The sequence below is a fragment of the Cibotium barometz genome, chromosome 9, assembly GCF_041138505.1.
Source record: "Cibotium barometz isolate CiBa-2024 chromosome 9, ASM4113850v1, whole genome shotgun sequence".
Lineage (NCBI taxonomy): Eukaryota > Viridiplantae > Streptophyta > Polypodiopsida > Cyatheales > Cibotiaceae > Cibotium > Cibotium barometz.
Window position 1 is genome coordinate 3102353 of NC_141054.1, and position 16618 is coordinate 3118970.

Below are 16618 nucleotides of genomic sequence, written 5' to 3' on the forward strand. Positions count from 1 at the left end.
AGGGTGATGAGCTAGGCTGTATCAACCCTTTATTCAAAAGCTCCTGCACCTGACTCATAATCTCTTCCTGTTGGGCTGCACTAACACGGTACGGCGGTCTATTCGGTGGAGTACTACCAGGAATCAGATCTATGGCATGATCTTCTGGCCTCTCAGGAGGTAATTCTCCTGGCAATGACTCGGAAAAACAATCTTGAAACCCACTTAAGAAATCAGTCCTGTCCTTATCTAACATAGACAAATTAGACTTAGACTCATCATCCTGTGCATCCTTTACATAAATCAAGTACGCGGAAAGATGCTTTTTCATTACTGATGAAATCGCCGAAGCGGATACAATAGGAACAGATTCCCCTTTGAGTTTTACATCCAATACATGCTCTTTCCCTCTATGAGTCACAGTGATTTTCCTATTGTAAGTATCCACCACCGCATGTACTCTGTGGCACCATGGCATCCCCAACAAAACATCACAACCATCCAAAGGCATGATGAAGAACTCTTCGCTGTCCACATAACCCTGCAAATGAAGCCGAAGCTTCCCAATGATAGGAGTAACGGGTTCTGCTTACCCTGGACAAGCCATATTTGCCTCATGTAACGGCCCCATCTCCTCTGCGCGAATCCCCAATCGGCCAGCCAAATCTGGTGAAATGAAGTTGGCTCTAGCACCTGTGTCAAAGAAGATCAAAGCATTCTGATCTCTCACTTTGCCCCATGCCCTGCACAACTCTGTAGCTTCACCACCTAGCTGCTCCCCCACAAGATCAGGAACTAAGCCTGCAGAAGGCTTTGGTTTCTTTGGCTTGGGCTCTCCTTTATTGTCAGGGTCCTTTTGGGACTTTCTTTTGGGACAATTGAATGACATATACCCCTCTTCAGTACAGTAAAAACACTTTTGAGCATCTCTCAAAGCCTGTCTTTCCTCAGAAGTCCTCTTGGGCATTGGCAACTTCTTAGACTTTGTCTCTGAAGACCCTTTAGCATCACGAGAAGCATGCCCAAATTTTTCAGCTTTCTTGCTCAATTTCTTACTGCTTTAAACCCAGATGAACCACCACTGAGTAACGCATTAGCTGTCATAGCATTTTCAATCATCTGTGACATGTTCGTTACTCTTGTCTTTATACAATAATCTCATACCTCTTTGGGCAGCCCACAACAATACTTCTCTACCTGCTCAAATAATGGCACGGCACGGTAAGAAGTCACTGGGAGTAGAGCTTCCCAAAACTTCTTGTTATAATCCTCCAAACTATCACACTTTGAAGCATCCAGCTTGTGCCATGCGGTCATAACATCCACCTCAAATGTAGATGTGAGCCATACGGAAGAGAAAACCTGTTTGAATTGGACCCATGTGGTGGGTGCTATGCCTTGCAAAAGAAGAGTAGACCACCACTGCAAAGCATTGCCCTTGAGAAAAGTGGCGGCTTTCCTCACCTTAGAGGACTCTGAGTAATTCCCACCAGAAAAAGCAGCATCAAACTGCTGTAAAAAGGTAAGTGCTTTCAATTTATCTTTGGCCCCACTGAAAGTGTCAAACTTCACTGCAGCTCCCCCTTCCTTGTAATCCTTCGCCTTTCCCATAGGCGTTAGATTGTCATATGGAAGTGGTTTCGTAAGATTGCTGCCCCCAACATTCATACCCATCATTGGGTCAACATTTCCCATTCCCACACCAGGCATACCATAAATTCCAGCCATGTTTCCAAACATTCCATTATGCATACCTGGCTGCATACCACCAAACATATTGCCTTGCATCCCAGGTTGCATGCCTCCAAACATATTTCCTTGCATACCGGACTGCATACCACCATACATATTCCCTTGCATGCCAGGCTGAAAATTGGCTCCAAAAGGCCCATACATACCCATGCCTCCCTGAGGGTAACCCCCAGTCATGGATTGGAACACCGAACCACCACCAAAATAACCTGGATGCATATTCTGCTGAGGAATAGGTGGCTGTCCATAGAAGGAACTCTGAGAGTTTGCACCATAAGCATGCTGTATGTTCGGAAACTGGCCAAAAGATGGTTCCTGTGGGATGGCACCACTATGACCCTGAGGAAGATTCTTTGAACGAACCTCCTTCTTCTTTTTCTCAGGCTTTGTGCGGGGCTCTATGCGAGATCTCATAAATTCAGCAAATCTCTCACTCTGTGTGAGCTGCATAAAAGTATCCATAACACTAGCCAAGCGATCTTTGAACCGAGCATCATCATCCTCTTTACCATGCACATCTTCTGGCTGTGTTACATCCTCATAAGGCTCAACATCTGCAGCCTGTTCTCCTGCAAAAATATCCTCAGATACATCTCTCTCAGGAGAAGTCTCTTGCTCTTCTTCTTCATGATAGAAGTACTCATCCTCTGTATCAGACATGTTTGCTGAATTTTCAGCGATGGCTTTCTTCAAAGCAACCACCAGCTCACCCCCTTCAAAAAGTTGATGATTGGTCCCGGCAACGGAACCTTGAAACCGGCCTTTGATAGAAACCAGAGTGCGGTAGACTAGCAGTCACCCGTCCACTTGTAGTCTAGATGTGAAAACAAAACAGATTGGAGCTAGAGTGCCCAAATCTGAAAACAAGGCGACACCTGTTGGCCCCAAAGCTTGGCGCCCCTTGCGGTATTTCTTTATTCAATTAAAATAATATGAATGGCTGAGTACAACAAAAATCAGCCAAGAGTTTACACCTGTATGTCCAGTCTGACGGCCCACAATTCCTTCTTAGCACAGAGGATCTATGCACACAGATCTGTGTCTCCAAATAACACATTGTGCCTCCCTCTGATCAGCCAAGACCACTAAGCAGGGCAGCCATGAGCATACATCTAGCATAACTCAAGTGCATGATACATCTCAGCTCATACATACATATGCTGTCCAAACTCTGTCTCAACCCTTGTCAATCTGCCATACCCCTCCTCTCACAAGGGGCCAGATAACTCATATCTGCAACAGACATCAAGCAGTAGAAAGAGAGAGAGATGAACAGAAACGGAGCTTACCAAATTCAGCTCGTGAAACAGCACTGGAGGAAGCAACGGTACCAAACTGTACTTGCAGGCACTTGTTTCCACAACCCTGCTTCACACATGTGCATGTACTTGCCTGTACCTTCCTCCTTGTGTTCACCTCTATGCTGTCTTTGAAAGTACAGATCTGAAAAACAGCCTCGTACCCGTCTGCACTACCTCGAGATACGTGCCAAGAGTTGTACTTGCACATGCAGCCTGCTGTCCACACTTGTACTCGCTGGAACCTGCGTATTCAGTTCTGTCCAGCACCTGTCCTGCGCCGCCTGCAGCAGTACTTGCTGTACCTGACTGTCCGTACATTGTACGGCAGTCGTACAATGCTGTACTTGCTGTGTACTTGTCTGCACAGCCTGTACAGAGCCTGTGCGCAGCCTGTCCAGCAGAGGAAAGACCTGCAGCAGCTCCTGCGTGTAGCGTGGACCAAGAAAGAACCTGCAGCCTGTCCGTACAAGGCTGTACGGCTGGTTTGCACAGAGAAAACAGCAGCAAACAGTCTTCAGCAGCTGCCTTCCTCCTCCTCAGCTTTTCCCCGCTTGAGTACATGCGCATGAAGGCTCCTCCACGACTCCTTTTCCCAAAAGCTAGAGAGAGGGGGAGGAGAGAGAAGCACTCACTCCAAAAGTGGAGTGGCCTCCTCCCCATAAAAATCCTAGGGCCCCCATACTTTAAAAGTTCCCTAGGGCCACTAAGGCCTAGGGGCAACTTTGATAAACATTAAAAGTTTAATGTTCTAGTTCCCCCCTTCACACCTAGGGATGTCCACACATCATAAACTCTGTCCGGGCACCCCCCATGTGAATCATGAAATATTCTGACTCTGCAACCACCATGCCCACACTTGTGCTATTCCATTTTCACAGGGCCATGACAACCAACCTGGCGAGCGCGCTTGGTTCTGGTGGTCGTCTGGCCGCCCGGGCATGGGCTAACCGTCTGCCACTCGCCGTCGACTGAGTCACTTGAAGTCGGTGCCTGGTGCTCTGTTGCCTAAGGGCCTGCCTCTCTCTCTACACCCTGGTGAGGGTCAACACGAGAACTAGGGGAGGAACCACTAGAGGCAGTCTCCCGGACTGCCGCCGAGGGCAAACTCTAGCTAAATGACCCATTTGTCTACAAATGAAGCATTGGCCTGGAAGGCCACAATACTCCACGCATTGCTGTATGGGGTCACCTCGGAGGCTAACAATAGATATACAATGCGGTACAGACACAGACAAGGCCACACAAATGCGGAGGGATGGAATCCCGACTGCCATCCCAAGGGCCAAGGCAACGGTGGGGGGGACTCCATCACTCTCCCGATGGCACTACCAATCATTGGGAGAAGAGGAAGGTACTCCTTCCTAAGGACTGGGAAGTAAACTGTCACTGGGAAGCCGAAACGCCAGCCTATGGGTCAGACGTTGGATCAAAGCCATGCTGCCACCATGCAAAGAAGGCCTGCGCCGTACGCAATGCAAGGGGACTCAGCTACATGACTCGGTTTGACGCCAATGGTGAGTCGAACTCCACCTGATAGTATCTAAGCCCCAGAGGATGTATATCGATGATCTTTGCAGGTTCGCCGATGAGATTGGCCTGAAAAAGATCCTTGTTCTGCCCGCGCGCAAGGCGGCTACCAACAATTTTGCAGACCAAGGTGGAGGCCTCAAGTGAGGCAACAATCATGGCTAGAATCTGCAAAGCCGCTTCCGAGAAGGAAATGCAAGCAACAACGGCTTCGGTCGGGGACGACAGAGCGACTGCCATGGAGTCCTCCTTGAGGGTGAAGGCCAAAACAGGCCGAAGCTTGCCGAATAAAGCTGAAAACCCCATAAGCCAAGAATCACCAACTTGCACGGGAGGGGAGAGAAGAGAGGGGCAGAGAAACGAAGAGGACGACGGAAAGAAAAAAAAGGTGGCGGCTCCGAGAAAAAAAGGGGGGGAAGCTTGCGCACGACCAATTCTTCCATGATCCTTGCGGAATAATGGTTGGTTAATCGAAAATAGCTCATGGAAGAATCCATTTACCATTGTCCCTTACATGGTATACAAACCAAGGGTGTGAAGAGCAAAGATGCACATGTCTGGAAAGCAAGCACCCCTCACACACACACACCACTCTTTACCCACACATAACACACATTCACACAAACCTTTCTTTCAATTTCTCAAAAATGCTGCTAGGTTGGTGTGAGCATGGCTAGCTCATGTTTGTCCAAAATAGAACCTACCTCTCTTTTGGTCTTATTGTATCACCATACCACAATTTTTCAGTTAGATGTGTCAGCACAACTTCCAAATGACTACATACTTGAAAAGAAATGATTGCTTTGTTGTGTCCACGTTAGCTGTCAGGGGCCTTGAAGAAAATACCTTGAGAAGGGTGAATGCCAATCTTGGGGGGGGGAAATAGAGGAGAGGAAGGGGAGGGGGGGGTGTGGATTGGTAATGTTATGTTCCAAACTGACTTATAGAATGTGGTGCATCCTCCAAAGATAACCCTTTATTTATTTTTAGTACTGTTAGCGTGTGAAGGTTCTTTCACTCTCTACTAAGAAACCACGCTGGCAAACCTGTGTGTCAAACACATTAGCTGTATACATGAGTAGAGAGAGAGACTAATCTTGGGAACTTTCTCATGCCAGCTTGCCTCTTTAAAGTTTCTTAGAATGCTTCCTAACAGGTAAAAACATTATGTTCCTCAAAATGCTTGCACTGGGTAGCAAGGAAACTACAATCAGAAAATGGATTTGTCGAATCTATTTGAATGCTGAATAGCTTCTGCTGAAGCATGCTAAATATTTGAGTCATGTAGTTCTCCTTAATGTCCCTTGGGCTATCGATACATCACCCTTGTTGCATTCAGCTTCTTAGGGTGTGCCAGCTCCACTATTCCCTGGACCATCTACTATGGGCTCCTAGGTCATTTTGGCCTTTCGTAGATGTTAATTGGCCTTTCGTAGACGTTAATAGAACTCTCTCTCTCTCTCTCTCTCTCTCTCTCTCTCTCATACACGCACGCACAGACACACACACATCCAGAAAACATAAAGTATGAACTGCATTGCGAAGTGAATGAGCATTGTTTCCATTGGATCTAAAAATGGTATACAAAGATACAAATTCGAGTTTCAAATTTTTTGGTAGTACCCCAGATAAAAGATGAAGAGTATGGTCGTTTTTATCTCACTCTGAAGACTTCAAAAAAACATGATTTGCAATCCCATGATGAAGCAACCTAGTGCAACCCAAGGGCTCAAGCGCTCTCCTGCAATAAAGAATCTTGATAAGGACTCTCTCTCTCTCTCTCTCTCTCTCTCTCTCTCTCTCTCTCTCTCTGTGCAGTCCATTGGCTGTGGGAAGTTTTGCAAAAAGTCATGGCCAAGACCGGAGTTAAAGAGGAGCTCGTGAAGGTGGAGGACAAGCTCGGCACAATTATCAAAGAAAACAAGAAGATGGTCGACTCTTCTGTTACCGCAATCATAAACCGCCTCTCCAAACTCGAGAAGGGATTTGACAAAATCCAAGAGCTCGAAGAGAGAACATCCAAACAAGAGGCTGAGATTTCAGCCTTAAAGGAGGAACTAGTGGAGGCCGAATTGCATGCTAAAAGTCAAGCGGCTGAAATCTCAGCCCTCAAAAAGGAGTTGGAAGCCACTTCAAAAGGCAAGCTTGAGGATGGAAAATTTCAGCCCTCCTTTATTGAAGAGCTGAATACCATCAAGGAACAAATGAGGATCATTCAAGAGGAGGAGGAGCAACATAAAGAAGACATCTTCATGGGTGGAGGTGATCACAAAGACACAAAAGAAGATGGACGAGGCGGAGAAATGGATCGAGGTCGCCAAGAAAGGGAAAGGTAAAGAATTGCCACCCATCCCCACTCCCACCATCATCAACATCACCCTTGAAGAGGAGCAAAGGAGGAAGACCCGGGCCTTACATGTACGAGTGTCCGGTCTAAGAGACCATGATGATGCGGAAGGGGAAACCAAGGAGCTCTTCTCTATGATGGGCATTGAAGCCACGCACACAAAGGCATGGAGAGTGGGAAAGAAGAGAGAAGGTAGTGGCGAATCTTCTAAGAAGAGAGCACTTATCATTCGTTTCCCCTCCATGGAAGCGAAGGAGGACTTCTTGAAGAGACGTCCTACACTCAAGAAGACAGGAATATTTCTTGGAGATGACCTCACACTCTCGCAACTTGCCCACATGAAAGAAGTTATGCCCGAGATAAGGGCAGCCCGAGAGAAAGGGAAAGTGGCCTTCTATAGAGATGGTAGAAAGGTGATTATGGAGAGGCGCTCTTCATGACGGCGCGAGCCCTATGGGACTACACTCAAAGTTGCTACTTGGAATTGTAATGGATCTCTACGCCTTGATGTAGGGGCTTTTGAGGATAGTTTCACTGGGAGGGACATCATCTTCTACTGTGAGACGCATCAGGCTCCTGGACAGTCCATGCCACATGTTAGTGGATACCGATGGGAGACAGCTTGTAGACAGGAGATTCGTTCAGAGCATAGAGGACGGGGCTCAAGAGGAGTGGCAGTATTGTTTAGAGAGGAGCTACAGCCACTGATACATATAGTCCGCAGAGATGAGCAGGCTAGGTACATGTGGGTTAGACTGAGGGCAGAGACGGGCAGATATCTCTACATTGCTATATGCTATTTTGCTCCTAGTACATCAGTGTATGCATCACCTAGCGGGCAGTCTCCCTTTTCTATTTTGGATGATGACATTTGGGAGTTCTCCAGGGATGGTGACATCATTCTCCTAGGGGACTTCAATGCCAGGACCACCCATAACCAGACAGTATTTTATGATACCTCAGAGGAGATGTTGAGGGAGCTTGATGTTAGGGATATGGGCCCATCTAGACTCTCACAGGATGAGGAACATACAGTGTATGGACGGTATTTGATAGACATGGGGACTGCACATGGATTGGCCATCCTGAATGGCCTACAGAGATTCCCGACATCGGGCGGTTTCACTAGCTTTCCACATCGGCATGGTGCTTGTACAGTGGACTATGTTATGGCTCAGCCCAGTCTCATTCCCTCTTTTCAGGATTTTATGGTAGGCACTAGGCCGGTTGGAATAGCAGTGGATCATGGTATCTTGTCCTTCACTCTCACATTTCAGTTCAGCACCGCTCCATTGGGACAAGTCTCCACACACACTTGTTATACCTTTACAAGGGAGACTGACACCGTGTACACAGATGAGATATACAGACGCTTAACTATGCATATGACATACTCCAAGAGCTCACTAAAAAGCCAAGGTAGTCCCTCTAAAGGGTAGTCAATGTCTCCCATGTAGCGTCCTCCTCAACACGATCCTTCCACCTGATCTTGTATTCCGTGATAAGTGTATTACACAATCGTCTTTCACGAAATCCAAGAATCTTTTCACGTTCGCGTGGAACAAATGTCATATCCTCGACATCTATAATATCTTGAGGAGTAACTGACTGGTCTGTTCCACCCAGTACTTCCTTAAATCTACTGACATGAAAAACAGGATGAACTTTCACATGAGAAGGCAAATCCAATTCATATGCGACTGAACCAATCCGTCGTGTAATACGAAATGGTCCACAATATCTAGGGGATAATTTCGGAGATTGACCTGTCCACAAAGTCTCGGAATCTTTCGGAACTCACAAATACACCATCGTTCCTTCAGAGAACTCTCTGGATGAACGATGTCTATTAGAATAAAATATGTCTTTGTCTTAAACACTTCTAATAGATTCCTTCGCAACTTGTAATATTTCTTGCATATCTTGCAAAAATTTACGTGCTACATCATGCTAAAGTCCTGAAAATCCCACTGTATCAGGTGATCTTGGTTGAAAACCATACATAAGCATGAAAGGACTGAAACCTGTACTCGTATGCCTGGTGCAAATTCTAACATAGGAAGATAATCCTCCCATGAACTCTGTCTTTTGGAGACATATGCTCGAAGCATATCCTCCAAAATCTGATTAACTCTTTCAGTCTGGCCATTAGGTCTGAGGAACTGTGCCCAATCATTGGTTTAGAGTTAAGTTCTTTCCACCAAAGCAAAGCTTTGTCTAAGAGGAAACCTGCTGCTAACTGGATCTTTTTGCCATCGTCATATGGATGAAACTGAAAATGGACTTGCCACTTATGTAGCCAAGTGTCCACTATCTCTTTGGTACACTGCTTTTGCTCGCCCCCAAACTATTCCGAAGTAATATTGGGACCTAAAGCAGATGCCCATACCCGAAAGAGTAGATAGGGTAGTGGTCAACAAAGAGATTGAGTTCTATACAGCTTGCATCTGCACGGCGATTTGTGCTTGACGTTCCGAGGAAGAAGCTTCGAAAGCAACTTTAAACTCTTGGAAATCTGATTTTCAAACAAAATCATCGAAAAGATAGCTATCGGTGGCTTCCGTAGCCGGCAGATCTTCACGTTCGGGAATGGGCTCCAACTCAAATTCTTGGGTCGACATCTTGAAGAGGGCAAGATGAGAAAGAAAGAAAGAAAGAAAGAAAGTTATATTAACGTCCACGGGAGGCCGAATCCGACCTATGGGACAGATTAGATACATCCATTTACATTCCACTCTGGGTATCGATGCCAAAGAGGCATAAAACTGAAAAAAAAAATAACTCAAAATGAACTCTTAAGACTCTTAAGAGTTTAAATTACAATGGGTTCTATTGCATCTAGTTCGAAATTGAGGTTCAAAATAAAAATAGCTATATTTCATACATGGATGGATTTGCTCTTGAGGGGGGTGGGGTACGGAATTCTTTAATGATTGCTTGTCCTCCTTTGTATATTGCCCATTTGCCATTCTTTCTTGCTTCTTTAACTTTATTCAGCTCTGCCGATCTGTTCTTGAGTTGTAGCGGGGTGAGTTCATCAACTATCCATACCTTTGTCCCTTGGAGAGACCTTGTTTGCTTCATCACTGCTATTTTCTCATTGTTGTCCATATAGGAGACTTTTGCCTGTGTACCCTTTACTATAATAGAGATAGGGTCTCCTAAGTCCACGAAGGGGACTACTTTGCTCAGTTGTGCTGTAAGTACATCTGTATCTAATATGTAGTCTTCTCGAAGCTCTTGAGCTATGTCTGCCCTATCCCAGCCTTGAGGAAGACCACCGACTCTGATTACCTTTTTGTTACTTTCCATTCGTTCCTTTTCTTTGACTGCTGATATGACTTCGTTAACAAAATCTTGTGAGTTAACTGAATTTACCTTTGAAACATGGTTTGTCGTTTCTGTTTGTAGTGTTGTAGGTATGGGTCCTTCTCGTGCTTCCTCTTGCTTCGTCTTCATGGCTTGCACTTGCACTTTCAGTTCGTTGATTTGTTCATCTTTCTTGATAGTCTCGTGTTCCAGTGCTGCTAATTCTCCCTGAAGTTTCTTCAGTTCTTGCATGAGGTAGGCTTCCCATGGTGTCGGCTTGCTCACAGGTGGAGGAATGGGCGGTAATCGTGAAGCGGTTACTGAGACAAAAGACTTCTTACTTCCCATGTGTTGCTGCTGATGAAGGAGAGGGCTGTTGGTGGAACGAGTCTCCCCTCAAGGGTACCCTCTCCCCTTTGGGGGAGACTCAGAAAATGCGACCTACAAGATGCTCAGCTATAGGTTCAGGGGAGAGTTATGTTGTTGCCTTGGGGGCCTGAGCAAGGGTGGTTGGGGAAAGGGGCGGCGACCAGATAACGAACAAGCGGGCAGGGGCGAAAGGGGCGCAAAGACTAAGGGCGGCGACCAGATACGAACAGGCGGGCAAGGGCGAAAGGGGCGCAGAGACTAAGGGCGGCGACCAGATACGAACAGGCGGGCAGGGGCGAAAGGGGCGCAGAGACTAACGGCAGCGACCAGATACGAACAAGCGGGCAAGGGCGAAAGGGGCGCACAGAGAGAGAGAGAGAGAGAGAGAGAGAGAGAGAGAGAGAGAGAGAGAGAGAGAGAGAGAGAGAGAGAGAGAGAGAGAAGTTTTATCTTGCACAAAGAAGACTGCTAGAGAGCTTGAGAGCTTGAGAGATGTGTGGCAAGAAGCCTGATGAGGGAAATCTATAGGCTTATAATATATACATACATACATACATACATACATACATACATACATACATATATATATATATATATATATATATATATATATATATACATATGTATATGTATGTACATACATATACATATGTATATGTATACATATACATATACATATGTATATGTATACATATGTATACATATGCATATGTATACATATGCATATGTATACATATATATATATATATATATATATATATATATATTCTTTAAAAAAACAACAAAAAAGCAAAGCATACGTTTTTTAAACCCCTTTCTAAGGTGTGGGTTTATTAAAACCCTTGAGCACATGTTGAGACACCGAAAGCAGAGTGTGGCGGTTTTTTTTTTTAACAAAAGCTTTAAAAAACCCCCACCCGGCAACCTGCTTTCTGCTATTTCTTGTGCCATCTTCATGCCACCCGTCCGCCTCCCTACGTGCGCCGCCTGCAACGATGCTTTACATGTCTGCACACGACTGGTACCCGCTTGCCTGCATGTACCCGCCTACGTGCACAAACACGCTCGACTGCCTGCGTGCGCCTGCGATCACTGCCTGGCATTGCCGCCTGCACATACACTTGGCCGCCTGCGCTTACCAGCCCACGTGCGCTTGTCTACTCGCCTGCCTACGTGTACAACCTACTTTCGTACACATGCCTGCCTTCTTCGCTTACGTGGACTGTGCAGCCACTCAGGCGCCACTTCTCTCTCTACATTGCTATATGCTATTTTGCTCCTAGTACATCAGTGTATGCATCACCTAGCGGGCAGTCTCCCTTTTCTATTTTGGATGATGACATTTGGGAGTTCTCCAGGGATGGTGACATCATTCTCCTGGGGGACTTCAATGCCATGACCGCCCATAACCAAACAGTATTTTATGATACCTCAGAGGAGATGTTGAGGGAGCTTGATGTTAGGGATATGGGCCTATCTAGACTCTCACAGGATGAGGAACATACAGTGTATGGGCGGTATTTGATAGACATGGGGACTGCACATGGATTGGCCATCCTGAATGGCCTACAGAGATTCCCGACATCGGGCGGTTTCACTAGCTTTCCACATCGGCATGGTGCTAGTACAGTGGACTATGTTATGGCTCAGCCCAATCTCATTCCCTCTTTTCAGGATTTTATGGTAGGCAATAGGCCGGTTGGAATAGCAGTGGATCATGCTATCTTGTCCTTCACTCTCACATTTCAGTTCAGCACCGCTCCATTGGGACAGGCCTCCACACACACTCGTTATACCTTTACGAGGGAGACTGACACCGTGTACACGGATGAGATATACAGACGCTTATGTGCCGAGGAGCTGGGACGGCCATTAGATGAGCTCACTCAGATATTGATAGAGACGCTTCATGCTGCAGCATCAGAGGCATATCCCCATAGTCAGCCTACACGGAGAAGATCTGGGAACATGCCCCAGAACAGTTGGTATGATGAGAAGTGCAGAGAGATGAGGATCAGATTACAGAGAGAGGTGCTCATGGGTGTTACCACTCACAGACAGTCACGGATTACCTTCCGGCACCTAGTGCGACGGAAGAAGAGGGCTTATCTTGCTCAGTTAGAGAGGGAGTATCAGTTATTTATGAAACAGGACTCGGGCGAGACATGGAGACTATTCCATGAGCATTCACCATCACCAGCCATTACCTCCACAAAGATTTGGGGTGAGTATGCAGCATCCCTGTACACATCAATAGGACAACCGCCCCTGCCAAACCCATCGGCCGGAGCCATGCCCAGAGACATGTGCTTTCTTTACTACTGAGATGGTAAGGAAAGCTATTGACAGGATGAGGACTGGGAAAGCATATGATCATGATGGTTTGGTAGCAGAACACTTTATTCATGCGAGAGATATGCTTGCAGAGCTTATTGCTATGATGTTTAACCGAGCCAGAGATATGCTTGCAGAGCTTATTGCTATGATGTTTAACCGAGCCATGTGTGAGGGTTTTCTTGAGACTTGGAATATGTCCACGATTGTGCCTATCTTCAAGTCAGGGGATCCCATGCTTCCTGGGAATTATCGTACCATCATGATTGGTAACACGTTGGCTAGATTATATGCATCTATTCTTGAGCAGGAGTTGAGTAGATGGGCAGAGAGAGAGGGCATACGTGCATCAGGGCAGGCAGGGTTCAGGAGAGGTTTCTCCACTCTTGACCATATCTTCACACTCAGAGCTATTATTGAGGAGGGCAGATTATATGGCAGGAGGATTTATTGTTGCTTTGTGGATTTCCGCAAAGCTTTTGACACAGTATCGAGAGCCAGACTGATGCGCAAACTACAGGAGATGGGAGTGCCCACAGAGCTGATTTGGGGAATCATGGCTTTATACAGGACAGTTGTGGGGCAGGTACGTACTACTCACGGTATATCTGAGATGGTTCACTCCACTATTGGGGTGAAACAAGGCTGCCCCCTTTCTCCCACCTTATTTGGGATGTATGTGGATGAGGTTTCGGACTATGTAGAGCAGGAGGGTGACAGAGGAGCATAGCTAGCAGGGACATGGATTCCGTTGTTATTGTATGCTTATGATATTGTGCTGATCTCAGATTCTCCAGAGGGGATGCAGCGTCATTTGGATGCATTGCACACGTTTGCACAGGACAGTGGATGGTCTATTAACCTTGGTAAAACCAAGGTGATAGTAACACCACAGCACAATCGGTTAGGAGGTCAGTACCCACCTTTACATATGGTCAGGAGACAGTGGAGTATACAGATGCATATACTTACCTTGGTGTGGTTTTTAGTGGCCCACTATTTTCCTTGAGGAGAGCGGCGGAGACCAGATTGACCAGAGCTTATGCAGCATTGGGGAGACTAGAGAGGATGTGTTCGCAGGTTCAATTTCAGGAACCTCGAACAAAGCTCTGGCTCTTTGACACTTTGGTCCATGTTGTATGGAGTGGAGATATGGGGTCCCTCAATGGATCACCACAGCCGAGCTGGTAGCACTGATGGATGGAGATGTATGGAGAGGCCCTTGGTTTCTATGATTTCCCGTATGATTAGGGCCAAGGCCTCCGTACCACATGATATTATCTATGCAAAGATGGCTGCCCCCCCATTGGTAGTAGAGGCACTCACTCGATCAATCTCCTTTATACATAGCACTTGGGCTCTCCCTAGAGACAAATATGCTCGCTTAGCCCTGGAGTCTTCACGACAGTTGGCATCACAGGGAGACGGATCATGTTGGTATGCACAGATGACAGCTTGGTTCCAACTGCATGGCTTTAGTATGGATAGGCTACCTCCATTTCAGTACTCCCTGGATGCACCCTCCCTCTCTCTCATACGGGCAAAGATTACCAGACTTATCAGGCAGGACTTGACTCAACTGGACACTAGGAGGACATGGATACAGCCAACACATGAGCTTGGTACGAAGATGGCTTTCTATAGAGATCATCTTCTCCAGCTCACGGAGGATGGGTTTGTGATTAGACCCAGCTACATGGATACTCATCTTTCTCGTGGGGTACGGTGTGTTATTGGTCAGATGCGCACATCCTCACACCAGCTAGAGATTGAGACTGGCAGATTCAGAGGAGTACCAGCTGAGGCTAGGATTTGTCAGCTATGCCAGATGGAGCCAGAGACAGAGTTACATTACATATGTCACTGTCCAGTATATTATGAGATACGAGGCCGTTTTCACTGCCTGTTCAGAGAGGGTTTCGGACCACTTTCTAGAGTCATGAAATACCAGGATCAGAGATGCCTCGGATTATACTTGCTGGAGCTGCGTAGACATAGAAGGGTCTCTTGAGAGGGAGGGAATCAGAGAGGGAAAGACACCTACAGAGGCAGATTACAGACTTCTTTCGACCAGAGATTGAGCAGTCAGGCCAGCAGGCATTGCAGCTAGCCCCAGAGTATAGCCGCACCACAGGTACAGTGATTGATCGGGCTATAGAGCTGGGGCGGTCAAGGCGCCCCAAGATGAGAGGCCCATCTCGACACCAGCGGAGACTACAACAGAGGATCAGGACCATACTAGCACAGCATGGGAGATGTCCAGTCAGAATACTCACCATGGAGGACATTGAGGATATCCGCCATCGACCGATGAGAGACATCTTTGGATAGTGATGTATATGATGCTTACCTTTGTTACTAGAGTTTTCCTCCCAGATGTTATCCATTAGGAGCTCCTAGTACCTTACTTTTTCTCATAGTTGTTTCGGTTTTAGTTAGTTGTTTTTAGTTTTTCTTACACAGACATTGTATCAGATCCACCAATTGTTGTAGCCTTTTTGGTCTCATAGGTCATTTTGGCCTTCTAAAGACGTTAATATATCATTTCATTTCATTTCTCTCTCTCTCTCTCTCTCTCTCTCTCTCTCTCTCTCTCTCATACAACCGACATGCTTTTACCACTTCTCCCTCTGTCTCAACTATTCATACAATTAAAAAACACACAGCCCCTCTTCTTGCAAAGCAAACAACCCTTACAAGACCAAAATCCCCATCATGGGTTCTTATGATGCAAAAAAACATACTGAATCTGAAAAAACAGCAGTATGAACACAAAAACAGCAATCTTCTCGAACTCAATGTTTCTTTGACCTCTCTCTCTCTCTCTACCTACCGACTTGCTTGTTCTCGAGGCTTGCTCTAATACCACTGTCAAATCCCCATAGGATCACCTCATAGAACGCTCTTGGTACAAGACTCGAAACCTGCAAACAAACCAAGCAAACGTGAAGGGGGTGCAGGCCTAACTCACCTCCCAACCTTGACAGCCGTGGGCAAGCCCACAAGTCTTGGTTGTCCCCACCAGCCACAAGCTGAGCTAACTAGATGGACGTACTGACCAATCTCTACCTCGTGACATCCCATACCGCCACGAAGCTACCCTTGCGGGCCTCAAGCCTACTGCCAGCCTCAACTGCATAAAGCAGGTGCACGTCTTCACTAGATCCAGGCTCCTGACCATAGAGCTCTCACAAAGACACGCGAGACTATGAACTAATGACTTACCTTGGCCACCCTTTTATAGACTCTTGGCTGGTCATCGGGCGTCCACACTTCGGCGCCCGCCCGTCCATACTTGGGTGCCCGCCCGTCCATACTTGGGTGCCCGCCCGTTAGTCTATCCCTAACTCAGCTCGCCAATCAGCCTGCCTAGCTCCAAGCTTCCCCAAACCTCGAAGCTAGTCTTGTGTGCATGTAGCACACGGTAGATACACACTGTGCACATAACGACCCCCGCCCCCCTCATCCCGTTCAGATCCTCACCAAGGGGTAGAGAGAGAGGCAGGTTCTTTTTCAGCTGAGCACCAGGTCCCGGCCACAGATGACACAGTTGCCAAAGAGTGATGGACGGTTGGCCTACGCCCAGGACGTCAGCCGACCACTAGGGTTGAGCACCATCAACGTGCGCCCCAAGCTAGCAGAGAGCACAAGAGGATTCAGCTCTGTTAGAGAACTGTTATAAGCATTTATCACAGCACCC

The 16618-nt window shown here is 46.8% G+C and overlaps 1 protein-coding gene across 1 annotated transcript in view; it reads right to left on the reverse strand.

The window, feature by feature from the left end:
• Positions 1–6073: 6073 nt before the first annotated feature.
• Positions 6074–16618, reverse strand: part of LOC147635168 (kish-A-like protein) — a 36655-nt gene continuing 26110 nt past the window's right edge. Inside the window, exon 4 of the mRNA XM_086802354.1 lies at positions 6074–6300. Coding sequence (XP_086658480.1) covers positions 6233–6300 — 68 coding nt within the window. The 3' untranslated portion in view covers positions 6074–6232. The remainder of the gene's footprint in view (positions 6301–16618) is intronic.